At 41.3% G+C, this 22,039-nt stretch overlaps 1 protein-coding gene across 1 annotated transcript in view; it reads right to left on the reverse strand.

The window, feature by feature from the left end:
* Nucleotides 1-3,893: 3,893 nt before the first annotated feature.
* The window catches only part of GPC6 (glypican 6), a 731,553-nt gene continuing 713,407 nt past the window's right edge, over nucleotides 3,894-22,039 (reverse strand). The window contains exons 8-10 of the mRNA XM_066588819.1: nucleotides 12,731-12,867; nucleotides 6,457-6,632; nucleotides 3,894-4,096 (exon numbers count right to left, since the gene is read on the reverse strand). Of these exons, the coding sequence (XP_066444916.1) occupies nucleotides 3,894-4,096; nucleotides 6,457-6,632; nucleotides 12,731-12,867 (516 nt within the window). The remainder of the gene's footprint in view (nucleotides 4,097-6,456; nucleotides 6,633-12,730; nucleotides 12,868-22,039) is intronic.

Here is a 22,039-nt window from a genome sequence, read left to right on the forward strand (position 1 = left end):
TGTAGAACCCTGGGACTATATTACATGGTCATGAATTGGAAATAGTGGATGACTACCATCATACCAATATTTTCTTGTCTATGTGGAATTGGAATTTAACTTAAAATACATCCATACACCCAAGTATATAACTCTTGCTCTGACACTGACACACAACATATAGCAAATATTTTATTGTGAAATGCACCACATCAATTTGAGTTATTTCAGAATATTTCTTCCTAATTTTGTAACTTTCAAAGTTGGCAGCATGTTTTGTTTTACTAGTTGACAAATATAGACAATGAATGTAATTTTTTCAAGTTTTCATACAGCATACCTGTAACCTGTACTTTAATGATGGAGCCAAATTACCAATAATTCATGCTAGAATTTTGTCCTAATAAGTAATGGTATTTTTTTTATTTGACTTCTTTACTTTGACATGAATGCTTGTTGCAGGCATATTGCCATCATGCTTATGGTATCCCGTACAATTTAGATCTAGTACTCAAACAGTATAAACAAATAAATCAGCAACAGTATAAAATGTTAATGAACTCTTCCTTTTCAATTGCTGAAGTAATATTTTGATTGGATACCCATTGATCCTTTAAGAGCTTGACCTATTTCTAGCTGTTTTGCTGCAGGAAGCAGACAGCTCTGTACATTGCACAGTGGCCCGGGTTGGCACTGTAGCCTGAGTTCTATTGAAAAGAATACGACTCAGCCTGCAGTACCAACTCAGACCACTAGGCAATGTACAGACCTCTCTGCTTTCTGCAGCCAAGAGCTTCTCTGGAACTTAGACACTGATAGCCCACTTTTAGGCCTGTTTCACATGGGCTACAAGACGCGTGTATGTAAAGCCCATGATTTCCAATGGGTTCATTTACATGAGATGTTTTGTAGCCTAAAAGAACCCATTAGAAACCATGGGCCTCACATACATGCGTTTTGTAGCCCATGTAAAGCAGGCCTTAATAAAGGTCATCAATGTTTTTATTAATGGGGAGTCCAACATTTGAGATCTGCGGATCAACACAAATTGAAATTGCACTGAGGAAGATATTCAATTGCTCATGATGAGATGAGCTAGACAGCTTGAGGACTTTGAGTCTCTAATTGAATTACTGGCATAGGGAGTAATGGGCATAGTCCAGTGAGATAAATGAAGTACAGGGTTTGCTCAGGTACATCCACTTGGTGATCCCACTAAATGTTATCTCAGCAGTAACAAATTGCAGTAATTGTGAGGATTGGGATTTTATGCCTTACTTGTAGCTTGTGGAGCAAGTTAGGAGTGTCTACCCAATTGACGTCAGTGAGTCATCTGCTACCACAATGAAAGCCTCAAATAGAAGTATTGTGATACCGTTTTGCATTATCAAATCTTCGGTCACAATTGTGGCAAAACTGTAGTATTAGGGAGCCTTCACGTGGTGTGTGTCTGGGGTGGATTCTCAGAGGTGGAATACCTGCAGCAAATGCCACGGTGCCCAAATCAACACCTAAATAGTGTGGACTTGGTTGTGTTTTTAATTGCAGGAATGCTGCAGATTTTAACCCTTTGCAATCCAATTTCCTAGGGAGCTTTTTCTTTCTGCTATTATACAATGGCACCATCTGCTGGCTAGAGCCAGTACTGCAGTATGCGACATGCTGGAGAGGCCCCCCGACAACAGAGCGGCCAGTAATATACAGTAAGAATACCCTGCCGGACGTCTTCTGACATTGGAGCTGTACAACCTTCAATCAAAATGTCTTCAGACGTTAGACAGTGGATTGAAAAGGGTTAACCTTTGTATTCCAAGACGTCTTCACACGGCAACCCTTGAAATATAAGGGTTAAAATTCACCGCATTTCTGCAATTAAGAACACAGCCAAATCCTTACCACTTAGGGCTTCTTCATACGACCATGTATGTGTGGATATTTGTGCACACAAAATCTGTGCACGCTAATCACAGAGAATAGAACTCATTGATGTCAATAGGTTGATTCTCATTAACGTGCTTTGCGGTAAAAAGTAAGAACTGCTCTGTATTCTTGCGGTTTGTGCAGAAAAAGCCACATAGAAGTCTATGGGAGGTGCAAAAATACGCAAGAGAAAGTGTATGACACTGCGTCAAATGCAGGGTAAATAACACATTTGGACCTCATAAGGCTTAAATGGCCATTAAATCCACGGGAAGGGTATTTCACGCATGCAACTCTACCTCAACAGCCTCGTTCATGCACAGAAATGTCAAGCAGAGGTGAGGCTGCTGAGGAAGGCTTGAGTTCCACAGAATCCATAGACATGCTGTGGATTTAGAATCTGCAGTGCTTTTCTGTAGAGTGTGAAGGAAATTTTAGAAATGTAAGGGTTCATGCATTCGCGGCTGCAAAATCTGCACCCTGAATGTGTAGCAAGTAGAACCCATTAATTTTGATGGGTTCCTTCATGTCTTATTTTTTTTCGCACGCATTTTGAGGGTTGGGAAAAAACCTGACATGCTCTATTTTAGTGCACACCGAAGGCCACCATCTTGCTGAAATCCCACACTGATTAATGCAAATTCTACAGGGTTAAACCATCACACATGGGACTATGACGTCAGCTGACCTGCCTACTAAGTCAGCTTACTCGTTTAGGCCTCTTTCACAGGGGGACCTATGCGCGCATAAAATCTGCAGAATCTCTACCATGTGCGAAGGCGCACCTAAGGGCTTCGAAAGACGAATGCATGCGCAAATACGCTTGCCACAACGGAGCGTATTTGCAGATGTACAGGTTTTGGAGAGGGCAATTATCAGACTGCTACACACGTGTCTGCACATAGTACTATTATTTTTGTGCTTGTAATGGCAGTTTACAACTGCTCATTACCCGCTTTTTTCTTGAAATGGAATGGCTATATAAAGCCAAATAAGGAGCAGCTGTCCGCTTTTTTCTGCGTTTTGCGCAGTGTCACACCCTTCCCTTGGTTTTGTTGATGCTGCCATAGACTTCTATGGCAGCTTGCTGCTTAAAACGCAGAAAGATAGGGCATTGAAATCAAGGGGTTCGATTTGCCACAATTTGTGTGCGTGATTGTCACATGCACAAAAACGTGTGCAAACACGTTCGTGTGTTCAAGCCCTAAGTTCCATGTGAAGGTGCCCTAGGCTGTCGATGGTCATAATACGACTCCGTGTGGCTTTCTGTGTTTTGTTCTGACGAGATCTGATCTCATTCTTGACACAAAATATACAGCGCCCACACGTAGCCCTATTAACCCTATTAAGAGACATTTATTTCTTACATTTCTTTTTTATTCCATACCGAATCAGCACACTATAAAACTATGTGTTTTAGTAACAGTAGTCTATATCTTTAAACAACCAAATAGATAAAAATAAAAAAAACACAATAAAAATGTTCTTAGGCAAACTGACAAGTGAAAATGTAAATGAAAGCAGAACAGATATAGTCACATAGCATTAGGTAGATATTCTTGCTGGATCATTTACGGCCCTTTTTTTAAGGAAAAAGTAATGTATAAACTATTCAATAAGTATAAAAGAAATAGATTAGAAATCACATAAATATGGAGTGGGTGACGTATATGGGTAGTGTGCCATTTAAACAATATATAATGAATGTGCGCATCAAATTCTTTTTATGTACAGGTACAATTTTATATTTTCTGAAAGCAATAGAATTTACATACTAAAAGTCTCTGGGAATGAAGACATTTATTTAGGGAACATCTGGAGTGAGATTTCTGCTGGAGTAGAGAAATAAAGACACTGGGATATGAGTAAGAAGAATGTACGTAGAAAATTGTCAGCATTTGGAGGGAAATGGTCCATTGTCCAGGCGTGTATTAAAAAGAAGATAATTGACTAGAACTAAAACAGTTTCTGTTGTTGTCCTGGAAATGTTTTGATTATCTCCATTGTCTCCCCAGTACTAGGACGATTGACGTGAATGGAACAACGAGTGAATGTTTAAGAGTCGGTGCTGCAGAATATTCCAGCTCTCTCCTATCTGGCTCGAAGGGTAGAGCTTCCGTGGTGATGTAGTCATACTCCGTCGGACAGATATCATCAGTGCAGCCACTGCCACTTCCTGAGCCGCTTGTTTCTTCACCTTTTAGAACACAAAAGACAAATATCCATTATATATTCCTCCATGTCTGATAGTAGCAAATAGACATGTGTTTTTGTCTATAGTGTATCAGTGTCCAAAAACATTCAAAAAGATCATGAAGCTGTCGTTACATGTTGAGAATAATGTATTGACTACTACTTTTGCTATGGATTAGACTTAGATGTGAGTGGGGGTACTTTCGTACATGATAGCAACTATTGCTCCATTGTCTTGTTCTATAGGAACGCTTTACATCATAAAATATAAGTGAAAATCAAAGCATCTCATTCACACCAGCTTTTAAATTGTAACTCATTGCAACGTCAGTGGGATTCAACATTTGTATGATTTCAATTAAACATATTAGTAGTAGCTGTATGGTGTTATGTCTCCTGCTTTTGACATGTATGCATCTGTTACGTCTAGTTCATACGTGAACTAGAGAACTATGAATGGGACTCACTGGCAGACCTAACACAACGACTGACAAACACCAAAACACTTACCTAGCATACCTGCACACATAAACACATGGAATCGCTACAGTACATACAAGATATTGGTTTGTATTTTGGCTAATATACTTAAGCCCACAAGCCCGCAACAAGGGTCCTCATTGTCTCGTGGGTCCCTACTCTCCCAAGACAACTTACTCCATGAATCCTGCATGCAGAGCGATCATCTCAGTAGGGACGGCTCCATGCTGGAACCTAAGGACCTGACTCACCATAGATGGAAAACGATCCAAGCAGAACAGGACACAGTTCACACCAACAAACAATGGAATGCATACCACATGGAACAGGACTGTTCACTTCAAGTCTGGCCACCTGCATAGACACACACAACACGTCGCTGTTCATACCTATACACCCTGAACAGGACTGTTTACCTCTTTTTTGTTCACCTGCACAGACACACAGCACATGTCACTGTTCACACCTACCCAAGACTATATGGATGCAAACATTAGGATATTGGGAGGGAACTAAGGAAACCAACACCCTCCAGCTAGAGGGTTGATATTTATATGCAACAGATCGGTGGTGATTGGCTGGCTGGAGAACTCCACACTCAGCCAGCTCAAACATCCCACACTTGCGGCAGTGTGCTCCCATAGAAATACAGATTCCAGGAGCACAACTTAACATATGGACTGTAGTCTGAAGAAATGAAGTGTAAAATGTAAAACTTTTCAATGAAGTATAGTAAATCTCAAGAGACAGGCCAATTTTACCTTGTGCTCCATTTTTAACAGAAGGAAGCATGAATCACATGTTGTCATCATTACTTTAAGGTGCTGTCCAACTTTTTAAAATTGTAGCTAAACAAGTCCTCATAGAGAAAAATAAGAAATCAGCTAATATCCACCTCTCCCAGCTCGCAACTATGTCCAGCACCACCTCTGTGGGGTCCTTTTCTGACATGTTGTTTAGAGGTTTCAGCAGCCTGTGAATGAGATGTGACAGGCTGCTGCAGCCAATGACAGAGCTCAGTGATTAATTGCTGGGTTGTCATTGGCTGGAGCACCCTGTGAGGTCCTGTAAACAGAGTGCTGCAGCCTGTAAGCATTGCATCAGAGAGGAGGCCTGGAGTGGCAACGATGGACATAGCAGGGGACTGAGAGAGGTGAGTATTCGTTGATTTGTTATTTTTTACCATTAGGACCTGTTTAGCTACAATTTAAATAACTTGGGCAGTCCCTTCAATGTTTGCCTAAAAATGGTACTGCTACTGTGACTTCTACTACTATTACTATTAATTCTATTGCTAACTATAGCAACTACCACTAAGGATAATAATAACTATGCTAGCCTCATGTGGCTAACTCCAATCCAGTTTTCATGGCATTATGTCAGGTAGACCTTAATTTCTCTTGGCTGTTAATAAGCATTCCACATTATGGAGCAAAGTTTTGCTGTCCAGGTTAGTGTTTGCTTCCCCACCAAACCTTTTCTATGACTCTGAGGCCAACTTCATAACTTATTTGTTAACAATGCAGTTCTACTTGAGAACAAAGTTTTGTATGGGATCTTACTACCTAATAACAGTGGGGATTGGGTCAACCAAAGATGGGTGCAACTCTCCAAGTGCCCCATAGCAGCCACATGATTTGTCTCAATGTTATTTACACTCATGTTGAAGGACTAATAATTCTCTTTTTCGTATCCATGCCTGTGAGCAAAAAAAAAAAGTATAGAAAATTGCACTCTGTGATCTAACCATGTCGAACTTCCGGGAAGCAGTAACCGTGTTGCTATCAGTATGTGAATAAGACCATGGAAGTAGAAGAAACAGGTATTAAATTCAGTCTTCACTTAAAAGTACTCATTTTATGCATAAGAACTGCTACAACTTACTTGTATCCTGAAAGTTCACGTCATTGCCAGTGAGAGCGTTCCTCAGCTTGTTTGTCATTGCTCGTAGTGCCATTATTTGCTGTCTTACAAATGTGTCCGGCCTTGTGATGTCTACATCCACCTCCGGATTATTGATCTGATTTATCAGGCCATCCGTCATGACTTCAGGCAGATACCTGGAAAGTCAAACTGTAGTTAATTTCATAAAAGTCGATTTCTAAGGAAACACAGTTCTGGATGACAGGATTCTGCCCTTCTTTTTCAAGGATTTCTTATGTTGGCAGCCATTCTGTCTTGGAGCGCAGAGGTCAGGCTTTGTCTCTTAGGCATTTTTCTTCATTTTTCACATTTGGACATTTCTCAATGTAGTAGAAAACTAGAGAAAAGTCTATTTAAGTGTTACAATAATTTCACAGTAAGTGCACTTGTAAAAACGAAATAAAGAGATCTGATGCTATGTATTACCATAATTTGTGGCTGCAGTTGAGAATTCAATGGCTGGGTACATTTTGTAGAAATCCATCTGCTTTGTCCTCTTCTGCTTTCATTTTCCCATCACACAGGATGTAAAGAACATTAATCTGTGTGAGATCACTTATCGTTGGGGAGCTCTCAGCTGCATTTCATGAGAGCGCCACAGTTCAATATCATGAATAATTTGTCAGCATGAAAATTTGCTCTATTATAAACATCTGATAGATTAAATGTTATAATAGCACTTGATTGAATGGATTTATTTTTGCAGGATGCTGCTTTATGATGCTTGTTTTCATTCCTAATGATGAACTATCCCTCTCCCCTAATATAATCATCGCTAATGTTAAAAAAGAGCCTAGAGAGTAAATCATCTCAAGGACTCTCTCTACTATGTGCCACTAGTTAAATCAGTGACAAATGAGCAGGACAGAGAGCACTCTCCTAGTGTTTTTCAAGCCTGTATTTGCCTATTTATCAATTTTTACCGTCTATCAAAGGTTATTGTATTTTGTTTGTCACTTTCATCAGTTACACTTTACAGGGCTGCCATGTCTAAACATGTTCAATAACTTTCTCGATTATATTTTTACTGGATCTGGTTTGCCTGGTCAGATAATAATGTTGAGGTATGCAGTATAGGATCGAGGGTAAAGGATGTGGGTGAGAGGAAGGAGGGGGGAATTAGTTTTCTTCTATTAAGGCTACCGACACACTTGATGCATGTCCGAGTTATGCTCCATAGTGGCTCAGGTGCAACTTGCATCAGACACCTGGCCATGTACAGTTGGATATACGAACAGTCCGCACATTGACATCCCAATTCTCATTGATGATACAGAATAGGACATGTGATGAGATCATACACTAGTGGCCAAAATTGTGGAAATCTTTTGAAAAAAGTGCATTTTTTATGTCTGTTGGCACATTTCTCCATTTGTTTTTGTAATATTACCATAAAATTATATATCTTTGGAAAAATCAATTTCAGTGTTAGAGATGAGCGAGCGTACTCGGAAAAGCACTACTCGCTCGAGTAACTTGCTTTATCCGAGTATCGCTGTGCTCGTCCCTGAAGATTCGGGTGCCGCTGTGGCTGACAGGTGAGTCGCAGCGGGGAGCAGGGGAGAGCGGGCGGGAGAGAGGGAGAGAAAGATCTTACCTCCGTTCCTCCCCGCTCTCCCCTGCAGCTCCCCGCTCCGTGCCGGCACCCGAATCTTCAGGGACGAGCACAGCGATACTCATATAAAGCAAATTACTCGAGCGAGTAGTGCTTTTCCGAGTACGCTGGCTCATCTCTATTCAGTGTAGAATGTAATGCAACTTTCTATCCAAAGTTATTTATTTTTTACTGGTGGAAGATGGGGGAGGAGGTACATAGTATGTTAGGCTGGAAAAGATATATCCATTTAGCTCAGCCTATCAACCCTCAGTTTTGATCCGGAGGTAGGCAAAACCCCCCCCCCAATGAAATAGAAGTCAATTTTTCTCATTTAAGAGGAAAAAAAATCTTCCTGACTCTGGCAATTGGAATAATCCCTGGATCACCAACCTTTCTGAAGTAATCAGTGACTATAACATTTAATATTTTAGATTACAAGGATGCCCTCTTGTTACAATCACAGTCCTGGGTATAAATACACTATGGGAGAGACCTCTGTATTGTCCCCTGATATATTTGTACATAGTTATTGGCTCACCCCTAAACTTAGCCACCCATTCCATTTATAACTTTAGTCGCCTGCCTTTGTACCCGCTCAAGCTCCAATATGTCCTTCCTGAATACTAGTGTTCAAAAGAACACGTAATATTCCATTAGTGGTCTGACCAGTGACTTGTAAAGAGGAAGAACAATCTTCTGGTCCTGTGCCCCTAGGCCTCTTTTGATGCACCTCATGATTCTATTTGCCTTGGCAGCAGATGCCTGACACTGGCTGCTCCAGTGAAGTTTACATTTAACTAAAGTCTCCAAGTCCTTTTCCATGTCAGTGTTACCAGTGGTTTCCCATTTAGTGTGTGATTCTGACATATATTTCCCCTGCCCATGTGCATAACTTTACATTTATCAGTGGTAAACTTCTTTTGCCACTTTTTTGCCCAATCCTCCAACTTATCCAGCTCTATTTGCAACTGCAATCTCTCCTCCCTTGTGTTATTTAGTTTTCATGGTTTTGCATCATCTGCAAATTTTTATATTTTTTTATGCAAACCTTCTACCAGGTCATTAATAAATGTATGCATTGAGCTCATGATGCAAATCTTTTCCGACTTTAGCAACATCCCTGGTTGCTTGTGTTGCATGGGTTGCATGGGTGGACCTCCTAAGAGACCCAATGATGCTGCAGGAAGCTCCAAGCAGATCACAGCCAGCAATCATCAAGTGCGGTAATGAAGAGGGGATCCCAATTTGAACTTTTGCACGCTTGAGCCCTTAGCTACAACCCTTGTGATGGCATAAAGTACGTAAGGAGAAAAAGTGGAAAAGATTTGCATCCGGATTGCCTTACAGCTACCATAAAGCACCCAGTTAGTGCTATGATCTGGGGATATATGACAGCAAAAATTATGAGCAGAATGTGTGTGATTAATGGGATTGCAAATGCTATACCAATACATGAATGAAATAGTTAAGTCCAAAGTGAAGCCTTCTGCATGTGATCTTTTCCAAGGTAATAAAGCCTTTGTATTACAGCCGGATTCAGCTCCAAGTCATGTTACTGCTGTGTGCAAGAAGTGGGTTCAGGATAATCATATTCCACTAGTAGAAGGAGATGGAAATAGCCCTGATCTTAACCTCATCTAAATCTTTCAAACTCTGCACTATTCCACGTGCGTTTTGAAAAAAAAAAAAAAAGCGGGAAGATAGGTCCTGGCCTATCCTTTCTCACTCGTACTATTTAACGGGTGAGAATACCGCTAATGAAACCATTGAAATAATGGTTTTGTTTCGTCCCGTTATGCGGTAGCATAACAGGACTAAATCACGCCCACGCATTTAAGCCTTAAGGAAAATGTAAAAAATGTTGCACCCGAGATTCTTGGGCGCAATTCAGATTGGACGGCACACAGATATCCTGTCTGTGGGCTATCCAATCTGTGGGACACTGCACATTGACATGTACTATTTTTATTCGAGATTCAGACAGAAATAGGACATGCTGCATTTCTTTTTTACTTGGACTATTTGTCCGGGTTAAAAAAGCCCATGTGAATACAGATATTTATTGGGGGCTATTTTCATTTGTTTTCTGAATTGATTTTTCAAACCAGACGGAAAAAAATGTCCGTGTGCCTGTACTATAATAGAAGCATTAACACAATCTTGGTTCCACATTATAACAGGTAAAGAACTAAAAAACCTTGGCTCACTCCATGGGAAGGCATTGTAAAGATGTAATTAAAGGGGTTGTCTCGCGAAAGCAAGTGGGGTTAAGCACTTCTGTATGGCCATATTAATGCACTTTGTAATATACATCGTGCATTAAATATGAGCCATACAGAAGTTATTCACTTACCTTCCCTGCGCTGGCGTCCCCGTCTCCATGGCTCCGTCTAACTTCAGCGTCTAATCGCCCGATTAGACGCGCTTGCGCAGAAGGGTCTTCTGCCTTCGGGTCTGTTCAGCAGCAGCGGCGTTCTGGCTCCGCCCCCTTCCACGTGTCATCGCGTAGCTTCGCCCCATGACGTGTGCCGATTCCAGCCTCCTGATTGGCTGGAATCGGCACACATGACGGGGCGGAGCTACGCGATGATGCGTAGAAGGGGGCGGGGCCAAAACACCGCTGCTGCCGAACAGACCTGAAGGCAGAAGACCCTTCTGCGCAAGTGCGTCTAATCGGGCGATTAGACGCTGAAGTTAGACGGAGCCATGGAGACGGGGACGCCAGCGCAGGGAAGGTAAGTGAATAACTTCTGTATGGCTCATATTTAATGCACGATGTATATTACAAAGTGCATTAATATGGCCATACAGAAGTGCTTAACCCCACTTGCTTTCGCGAGACAACCCCTTTAAGGCTTAAAAGGGTTTTCCCATTGCTTAAAGTTTCTTCACAGCCACTCTGTCCTTCCTGGTTGCTGTTGACCAGGACATGTGACTGCTGCAATCAATCGCTTGCCACAGCAGCAACATTCTATAGGCAGTGATTGGCTCCAGCAGTCACATGTCTTGATCAACAACAACCAGGATTGACAAAGTGGTTGTGAAGCAATTTTAAGCAATGGGAAAACCCTTTTAATAATTCCCAACTTGGCATTAACTGACATGCTGAGAAGTTTTGAATATTAGTTTTTTTTCTATGTGTTTCCCTTTTTTTTATCTATAACTGCTGTTCCACTATGTGTTCTATCATAAAATGTATTGCATTACATTCCACATTATGTTATCTTTCCAATGATATGTAACTTTATGGCATTACAACAAAAACAACTGTTATGAGTTATATGAGCCATCAAAAATGTACTTTTTTCAAAAGGCTCCCCAATTTTTGTCACTAGTGTAGTTCTACTTGAAAAAAACGGTAGAGTGCATTAGCCCCATAGGCTCTAATAGGGCCTTGCGCCGTCTGTGAATTAACAAAGACAGGAAATGGACCCAAATACGCTAGTGTGCCAAAGACCTAGTCAAAAGAAAAGCAATGTAAAAGAAAATGGCATGAGTCAAACTGTCCTAAAAGGAATAAATAAACTTCTGGAGCCCAAGTGACAACTAGACTGGTTCAACTTTCATACAAGAATTCTGTACTTTTACCTTTATCTCACTATAAACATTCAGGATCTGTGAGTACTGTACATTTTCAACAGTTGTTCTTAAAAAGGATCTACAACCTAAATGATTTATTATACCAAAATATGTTTAATATGGCAAATATAAAATCTTGCCAAGTTTCTGTAAACCTTTTCTGCCCTCTGTTCAGTGACATTTATGCCCTGACACTTCAGTAACTTGAGATGGACTGGTTGCTAACAACCTTCTACCAGGCATAGCAGGGCAAAGAGCAGTACTAAACATAGACAAAATCTGGAAAAGTAGGGATATCGGTATAGCAACTAACCACCGCTTTCCCCCATAGCCATGTATGGATGTAAAAGCTGAACTGCGAAAAAGTTGATAGAAGGAGGATTGATGTGTTTGAGCTGTGGTGCTGGCGAAAGCTGCTGGGTATACTCTGGACAGCAAGAGTAACAAACAGGGAAGTTGTGAATCGTATAAGACCCAATATATCACTGGAAGGCAAGATGACCCGGCTCACGCTCACGGATTTTGGCCATATAATTCAAGCAGAGTCACTAGAAAAATCTATAATACTTGGACAGATCCATGGCAAAAGAAGACCTAATAGCCAAAGAACATGATGGCTGATACTGTCAGAGCTGATACTGGCATGGATATCACACAACTGAAAGATGCAGTGCAAAACCGAAAAACATGGAGGGAGCCTTTAGGGTTGGCAGGGTCATGAATGACTAAACGGCTTACAACAACAACTACCAGACAAAGGCACTCACAAAGACTACTTGCTGGCATGTAAATAAAGAATGGCTGGGGGCCCACCTGGGAATTGTCTCTGGAGCCATGGGAATTTAATGGGTGAAATAAATATATTTTTTATTTTATTACGTTTCTTTTTATACTTTTTGAACCCCTTTTAACGTGACTCTTAATATTGGCCCTAAGGCTTTTCTTTTCATACACAAGTACATGAAAGCTAATTGTACCTCTGTAGGAATATATTTTGTATTGAAAACAGTGAGATTCAATTACATTTACTGTTCATTCTATTATATTTAGTTTATTTACCGAGCTTTGCTGTGACCATTCCAGCACTGTTCTTGATTGAGCTCTCCTACTGTCATTCTCTCTTCCTTGCAGATAGAATGCGGTAAAGTAGACCACATTTTCTTTGAAATCTTCAGTCTGTCTTTGATTTCTATTACCTGTGTAAAAAAGATAAATATGAAAATAAGTTTGAAGTGGTTTCATACATAGAATTTTTAGAAAAACAGCATTCCAGTTTTTTTGCCATTGTGTGGCAAAAAGATCTTGCCCTCAGATGATTGATGTAAGTAAGTAGGAAGGTATTAAACACACTGCAAACAGTGCATTTTTGTGGCGTGTCTTATTGCATCTATGCACTTTTAGGATTTTTGTCTTTTTAAAAAAAATGCAGAATACTCTAGGAATAACATTTTTTGCAGGTGGTTTTCCATAGACTTTAGAGATGAGCGAGTATACTCGCTAAGGCACATTACTCAAACTAGTAGTGCCTTAGCTGAGTATCTCCCCGCTCGTCTCTAAAAATTCGGGGGCCGGCGGGGGTGGGGAGCGGCGGGGGAGAGCGGGGAGGAACGGAGGGGAGATCTCTCTCTCCCTCTCTTCCCCCCGCTCCCCCTGCTCCCCGCCGCAACTCACCTGTCACCGGTGCCGGCTCCCGAATCTTTAGAGACGAACGGGGAGATACTCGGCTAAGGCACTACTCGCTCGAGTAATGTGCCTTAGCGAGTATACTCGCTCATCTCTAATAGACTTCTCTATAAGAGAAGGAAAGCCTGAAAAGAAATGCATGTCAAAAACCACTTCCAAAATGACACCCCAAAAAGTATGCGTGAAGGAAGATGTATATTAAGTCATTTATTTCTAGGTAAGCTGCATGACAAACAATATGACAGACATGACCACTTCCACAGGAGTTGTCACCATCTATTCTGGAACTCCCCGATTTGATTTAGAATCAGGATAACCAGGTAGCATCCGCTGGGAGAATTATATTAGCATTCATTGGACATCAGATAGCTTTCTCAAAAACATATTACATTTAATACGATGTCTGTGATTGGTTCATCGCTGCGGCGCTCGAGAACCACTTCCTGGAAGTGGGGATTTTTAACCTCAAAACCAAAAAATGCTCACTAAAAACTACAAGCAAGTCTGCCGAAGCTGCAGAGAAGATGTGCAGCACCTGATAGGTGATGTATTCTTTTTTTCTTTTTTTATGCAGATAGGCCTTATTTTCAAGGTAGGGATTATATTTCAACCCCCCCGGAAAATCGCTGAAAAAAAAAGCACTACAAATTCACACGACTTTGTAGCGCCACGCACAATTTTGTAGTGGCAAAAAATCATGATATCACACTGAACACAGATGCGATATCGCTGCGATCTTCTTGTGGCGATATCGCTGTTGCCCGTGTTAAAGATGCCTTAAGGTACATAATAACGATTTACACTGAATTTACTTGTAGTTTATCTCAATAAACCATCCCCAAATCCCTTCTAAAGGATCAATGAGATTAGAAAACATGGCTGCTTTCTTCCAAAGACAGGCAAATTCATGTCTGTAGCCGTGAGTCTGGTATTGCAGCCCTCATCCTTGAAGTGAATAAGATTAAAATGTAAGGGCTTCTTTACATAGGCATATGTGTAGCTACGCTCGCTGCTACTGAGCGTAATTGCGCATGAACCGTTTTTTTTATCTGGCCATTCAAGCCCCACACCAGAGCATGTGAGTTTAAAAAAAACAGCGGGAAGATAGGTCCTGTTCTATCTTTACCGCATGTAGTTAAAGGGGTATCGTCATAAAAAAAATTTCTATACTCACCTATTTCTTCCCTGTCAGCCTCCTTGCCACATCTTCTCCTGGCTGAGCTTCTGCAGTGCCCCGGGTCACCTAACTTCATGCTGACTGGCTTGTTATGAAGGCTGCATTCCTCACATTACTTCCGGCCGGGTCAGTGAAGGTCACGTCCCTGTGCTGTAGCGTTCACTGCCTTGGAAGGAATGCTGATCCACTTCTGAGAGAGCTCCGATGAGCTGTCTCTGAAGTAGATCAGCACTCCCCCTGCTGGCCTGTGAGCTGTGATGTAACGTACATTGGCTGGCAGGAAGGAGACCTTTTGTGAATATATGTAACCTCACAGCAAGGAGAGGAATCAGCCAGGTGGAGGTAAGGTGACTCCCTCCCCCTGGACTGCAAGAGACAGGAGAATATCAGTGAGGTGAAGATCTGGTAAGTAGACTGACGGGGGAGGAATAGGTAAGTATAGATTTTTTTTTTGTTTTTCAATGACAGAAGCCCTTTAATACCAATTGCGCAAAAGATAGGGCAAATCCTATCTTTTCTTGCCCATACTATTAACAGGTGAGTATATCGCTAATCAAAATGAAGCAATTGAAATCAGTGGTTTCATTTTGTCCAGTTATGTGGCCGTGATTATCACATAATGGGACTAAAACATGCCCCTGTGAAGAAGCTCTAATACAAGACGCAATCCATGCAGTTTTTACATTTTTAGAGTACTTCAAATGTATTTTACGTAGCCAAAGGACAGTTACAAACTGTCTCCCATTGGATTAAGGCCTCAGGCCTCAGTCACATGGGCTTAAATACGCTCATAAAAACCCACGGCGTTTTTACGCACGTAAAAACGCACCTACAAAAGATAGAACATATTGGTGGCAATGGACATGGTCGCACGTTTTTTTAAACGTGCGTATATACGCACGTATATATGCCCGTTTAACTGAGGCATCATGTCCACGGGCTTTTTTTTACTGTGTATTACACATGTGATGCACTGCTGCATGGTAGGTGGTGAATGGAGTCAATGAAAGTCAATGTACTTTCAGAGTTCCATTTACATTATTGTGTAGACACTGCGTATGAATATGCGTGAGAAATAGATCACAGCATGCTCTGTTTCTTTGCATACCACCCAGCGTGAGCCCTATACATTTGTATGGCAGTGTATGCAGCACTGTCCATACACAATATATTAGGCATGGGCGATAATTTCATTCACAACGCTGCTATGAAATAAAAAAAAAAGTCAGGGCTCCTTCATTGCGTACATGTTTGCATGCAGAAAATTGGCCACAGCAACCACAGCCATTAAAACCCATAGGTTTCAATGGGTTCACTCACATTGGTAGATTTTCTGCGCGCATATTTGCCGTCAGCAAAAATACGCAACATGCTCTATTTTTGCCTGTACACACCTGAGGCTCCAAATGCATGCCCGTGTGCTCGAAATCACTTATGACTTCAAGGTGATAATTACTAGCACTGGCGACTAATTAAGCTTGCGCGCCTACTCATTGGACTCTGCCTGTTCAAACATGACACACCCATGCCGATGTGAACAGGGTCCGCAGTGCAGAAAAGAATATTTACTAAAGATGAGCGAGTATACTCACTAAAGGCAATTGCTCGAGCACCGGGGGAGCGGTGAGTAGCGGCAGTCAGCTGGAGGGAGTGGGGGGCAGAGAGGGAGAGAGAGATCTCCCCTCCGTTCCTCCCCACTCTCCCCCGCAGCTCCCTGCCCGCCGCCGGCACCCGAACCTTCAGTCTCGAGCGGGCAGGTACTCGCTAAAGGCAATGCTCGCTCGAGCAATTGCCTTTAGCGAGTATACTCGCTCATCTTTAATATTTACCTGTGCAGGAACGCTCTAGCGAAGGGAAAATACATCTGAAGCTCATTAGGCTTTAAATAGCCAATAAATCCTTGGAAATGGTTGGTCATACATACATGTGAACTTGCCTTGCGGGCGCAAAAAGTGCAGTACTATGTGCAGACACGCACACAACATGCAGATTATGTACCTTTTCAAACCATGTTCATGTGCAAACACATTGTGCTGCGGTGAGAGTTTGCGCATAGAATTGTGTAAAGCAACCCTCAGAGTTAGAAATGCATGTATTTCTTTGATGTGGAAAGCGATACAGCTTATGTGTATTTCCACTGAAGCCTCAGCTGTTGTCTTTTCGCACTACTTGGCTATATGAATGAAGAAGAAAGCAAAAAAGAACATCCTATTTTTTCCCTCTGTTACTAAATACGTGCGTTACTTGATGTCAGGGGCGTAAATAAAGGCTCAGGGACCAGGGCGCAAAAGCTCAGCTTGGGCCCCCTCCCTACCTGTACCAGTACCCATACCTAAACCGCACTGCAAGCAGCTGCAAAACAAATTTCCATACATGATCTAGCACCTTGCCATAACCTTTCCAAACATAACTCATTTCCTGGACCACATGAAAATTTGTTTGTAGCCCCTCAGCTAACTTCATATAGGCGAGCGTGATATCGGGCCACGAATCACATCCCAACATCTAATATCCCCAGGGATGTGAGGCGTTTTTATATCAAAACCGGCAGAGGATTGCAAAGTGTCTCTCATTGTTTTCGATGGGAAGACTTCACATTGCACTTGCATGCAGTGCAATGCTGCCGCTGGCCCCTTTAATAACAATGGGCCAAGCAATGCGAGGGCACGCCCAAAGAAAGGACGGGCTGCAATTTGTTTCATGCCCAAAGATAGGATGTGCTGCAATGCGGGAAAAAAATTGCCGATGTGAATGACCCTATTCAAAAGAATGGGGTTCATATTCGTGTGAGATTTGTGTGTCTCGCAAAGCACAAATCTTGTGTGATTTTCTCAGCTATGTGAAAATGACCTTAGGCTGCAACCTGGAGCTGAAACGGCATATGGCAGGGGCCCATGGGCCCCTGTTTGCCAAGGGGCTGTGTCGCAGTTGCGACTGCTAGTGCTGTGGCGGTGCTTGATACTATGCAATACAAACAATCATCTACCTTTTAGACCATCGCTTTGTCCCTACTATGTACCTTATAGAAGATCCACCTTACTAGCTACATTTTTTTCTCTTTCCGTTATTATTAGTGATGTTGTTATTTTTCACTAGTTTGTTTGCTCAAAACCCGAAGCTTTAGTTTGCTTTATCCTGTAACCAATAAAACCTCCCATAAAAACACAAATGTTTAGATGGAACTAGTCATTTTTCCTAGACTTTTTTCACTTCAAATGCATGCAGCGCCTTCAGGAAGAAATCAAAATGTCTTGCAGATTCACCTTCAGGATACAATATCTGTGTATGAAGAGTGCAGGCTGAACTCTAAATACCTGTTCAGAATCAGGTGTCATACCCTACATTCATTTTTCATTGCAGGTAAAATAGTTTTACTATAGAAAATGCTCAGTTGTATAGATGAGATGATACAGAAAGTAAGGAGACGGAAATAGGGGTTAAAGGGATCTTGTGTATTAAAAATGTCTAATAAAAAATCTGTCAGCTGCAAATGTGATAACATAAGTAAAAAAGCCCGTACATTCTATATCCTCCATTGGAATATTCATTGTTTTAAATAAATGATAAAGTGAGATGATACTTTTTATGATTGTTACCCATGCACTTAGACCTGCAGCATTTATCATCGTTACTACATGCTAAATGTAAACTGAGAAGGTTTTTCACTATTCCCAAGTCCCTTGCCGATTGATCTATACCATACTTACAGTACATTAGAGAGCTTTGCAGGTTTTAGGTAAATAAACTGCATTCATAAAAAGTTTTGCAAGATTCTGAAATTTAGTAAAGACTAGCTGTCTTACGCCAGTCTTTACTCCTCATTTCCACCTTTTGCCCCCTTCCTACTCTCCACAAAGGTGGCATGCACCAAAATGTACTATTTTTTTCCGGTCAGGACTCTGGTGCAAATGCGTAGATGTATCCCCTGTTAAGGGCGGTTTCAGACAAATGGTATTTTCTCCCCTTATGCAGAACGGGACAAAACAAAACCACTAATATCAATTGACTTCAGTGGTTTCATGTTCCCTGTCTCTCTCCTCGGCCATTAATACTGCGGCTAAGAAAAGATAGGACCTGCCCTATCTTCCTGCACGTAGTGAATACAATGTGTGGGATTAATTGGCCAGGTGCTATCTTCCCGCGGCTTTTTTAAAACTCTATTAATACTAGGGCTGAGATAAGAGCTAGTGAAAACGAAACCATTGAAATCAGTCCTTTTGTTTTGTCCCGTTATGCAGCCGTGATAATCACGACCACATAAGGGGAGAAATACATGTTCGTCTGAAACCGCCATAAGTATTGCAATCCTCTGTCATTGAAACACTGAAGACTGTAGAAAAAGAGCACATGGTCCATCTAGTCTGTCCTTATATGTCTCTCTTAGGATAGATGTGTGCTTATCCCAGGCATGCTTACATTCATCCACGGCAAAAACACATGGGCGCATGCACTATTAAGCTCGCCACTACAGAGCGTAGAAGTGCATGAATCAGGGTTTTTCTAGACTATTCAAACATGCGCGAGTTTGAAAAGAAAAAAGTGAGAAGATAAGTCCTGCCCTATCTTTCTTGTACATGGGAAAACTACTATCTTTTCTCGCAGGCAGTATTAATGTACAAGAATCCTGATAGTGAAGACAAGACCATTGAAATCCATGGTTTTATTTTGCCCTGTTATGCAGCTGTGATTTTCACGACCGCATATTGGTACCACAACACGCCCATCTGTTTAAGCTCTTATTGTTGATTTTCCAACCACATCTGCTGGAAGTTTGTTCCAAGCATCTACCACTCTTCTCGAAAAATATTTCCTGAAATTGCTTCTGATCTTCCGCCAACTAAACTCAGATTGTTCCCCTACTTCATATGTTTAGTTTCTTATAAAAAAAACACACTTTCTCCTGGACCTTAATTATGTCTTTAAAGGCTTAAACAGACTAACGTGATTTGAACGGGGGATGTGGTTTTCATACTTACCCGGTTCCTATTGTGTTCTCCCGTGAAGTCCAAGAAAGGTCTGAAAGCTTGGCGCTTTTCAGACGGCTGTGCTTGTGATCTTCTATAGACGTTTATAGGAGAGCGCACACAACGGAATGAAAAGAATCAAATGTTCAGACCGTGCGTGGTCTACAAGGGTGGACACTGCAGGAACTGGGGAGCTGGTGAGTATAAAAATCACCACATCCCCAACTTAGTTTATGGTGCTGTTCTGTGGTGACAGTGTCCATTTAAAGGTTTCCATCATGTCCTCCCTTTCTCCTCTTTCCTGCAGGCTATACAAATTAACATTTTTCCTTATCGGTTATATACTTAAAGGGGTTTTCCAGAGAAATAATATTGATGACCTTGTAACTGCAGGCACGGTTCTCATTGAAATTAATGGGAGCCATGCCTGCATTTATAAGTGCCAGCCACTACATGGCAGGTCAGTGTGGAGACTTCCACTCCAAATATACAGAGGTCAGAGTGGAAGCCTCCGCGACGACCTCCTCACCGACCTCCTTATAGTGGCCGGCGCTTGTAACCACATGCATGGCTCCCATTGAAATCAATGGAAATCATGCCTGCATGTAACAAGCCCCGGCCACTACACATAGGTCGGCGCGTAGGCTTCCGCTCCAACCTTTGTGCATTTGTGGCGCTGACAGCATGCGCCCGCTCAGCTGATCGGTCAGGGTCCCAAGCGATAAACCTCAGCCAATCAACTATTGATGACCTATCCTGATAACTTTTTGATTATAGTTATTGATCCAGTAATAATAAAACTGTACTTTGTTTCTGTTTACACCCAGAGCCTGACTACTGTCCAGGATGTTCAGTCTAGTCCCGCTCTTAGCTACAAAGTGGATACAATCCTATTCAGTCTAGACAATGCTCTGTGAGCTAAACTGACTGCATTCTAAACAGATACATTGTAGCAAGCTGCCAGAGAGTGCAGAGGCTATTGATGTTTTGAGTTCACATTGAATAGTTGAAAGCAAACTTATTATTCAAACAAGTTCAAACAAACTATTATTGTATTATTTTATGCAAACTGGGTTGCATAAAATAATACAATAATAGCTTGCAGTATATTGACCTTATTATTGTCATCAACAGGGATTACATGTCAAGTGACAGCAGTAGACAGTGACTACCCACCAAGGTAATTAATATGTCAACCAAAGCGCTGTCACTGCAGCAGGTGCTGATTGGCTGTTCTGGTACCCTACAGAGAACAGAGGGTCTAGTAGATGAGAAGTGTGAGAGCGATAAGGTAGAAGGTTTATTATTTTACTTTTTTGGGTCCTTCTTAAAAGTATGTAGACAAATGATACATTTTAAGACATATTCTTACCCCTTCCAATTTCAGGGTTTTGTAAGTCAGTTGAGGAAATTACAACTTTTTTTTTCAATCAGTACATGGTAATAATGATAAATACTGCACGTCTTACTACAGATACTAAAAAGTCTAATCTCACTTTTATGACTTATTTAAAGCAGTAAATATTGTCCAAGAAAGAAAAGCTGAAGCTCGTCCTAAAGCCGAGGGAGCGATGCTCTAGTTTATTTCTGTAATTTTATTAATAATATGGCTGAATGTGTAATAGGTACATGGACTGCGATTGAACGTTCTTTGAACTTTACTTCAATCATCATGAGAGATTAGCTCCTAGATGGCCTTTAGTGGATGAAGAGCCCATCATATAATTGAGTACAGTGTATATAAAATGATGATTATCTCTGTAGGCTGCAAACCTCGTGACCTGGATACAAACATAAAATCATTCAGGACAGTGAATCACATTCATCATGTTTTATAATAGTTACATTTTTTTTAAAGCGATATAACATGCATCATTTTCTACTGTGAATTAGACCAAGTTTAAGAAAATATATTAGCTTTTTCTGCCACATTTTCTGATCTACTGTTTAACCCAATGACATCATACTGTGAACCCAATGATGTCACCCATGTAAAGCAGGGATGCTGAAAACATATTTGCTAAGGTTATCATGCAGATTATACTAAATCCTATAAAAAGAAAACATATGCTATTATTTATGTGCACTGTAGGCAAATGATATCCTGATCCAGTTCTTCCTTGTGACACTGCACTCTGCTGAAGTCTCATAACAAGTGCCACTATAGTCTATGGAAGACGACTTAGACTTTGGGTGATTTCCCATGAACATATTATGGGCGCATTTATGCATAAGTACCCTGTTTCCCCGAAAATAAGACGTGTCTTATAATAATTTTTGCTCCCAAATATGCGCTACGTCTTATTTTCAGGGGGTGTCTTATTCTTCAATGAAGAAGAATTCACATCTATTGTTTAACAAAAAAAATGAACACTTGTAATCAGGGATGGTATTGCAGCTTCTGGCCACCAGGGGGAGCTCATCACAGCAGACATGAACAGCAGGAACAGAATGTACAGTATGGCATTTTCCGGCCAGCAGGGGGAGCTCACGACAGCACACTCGTACAGCACAGCAGGGACAGGATAACAGCGACAGGAGAAG

The sequence above is a fragment of the Eleutherodactylus coqui genome, chromosome 1, assembly GCF_035609145.1.
Source record: "Eleutherodactylus coqui strain aEleCoq1 chromosome 1, aEleCoq1.hap1, whole genome shotgun sequence".
NCBI classification, from domain to species: Eukaryota; Metazoa; Chordata; class Amphibia; order Anura; family Eleutherodactylidae; genus Eleutherodactylus; species Eleutherodactylus coqui.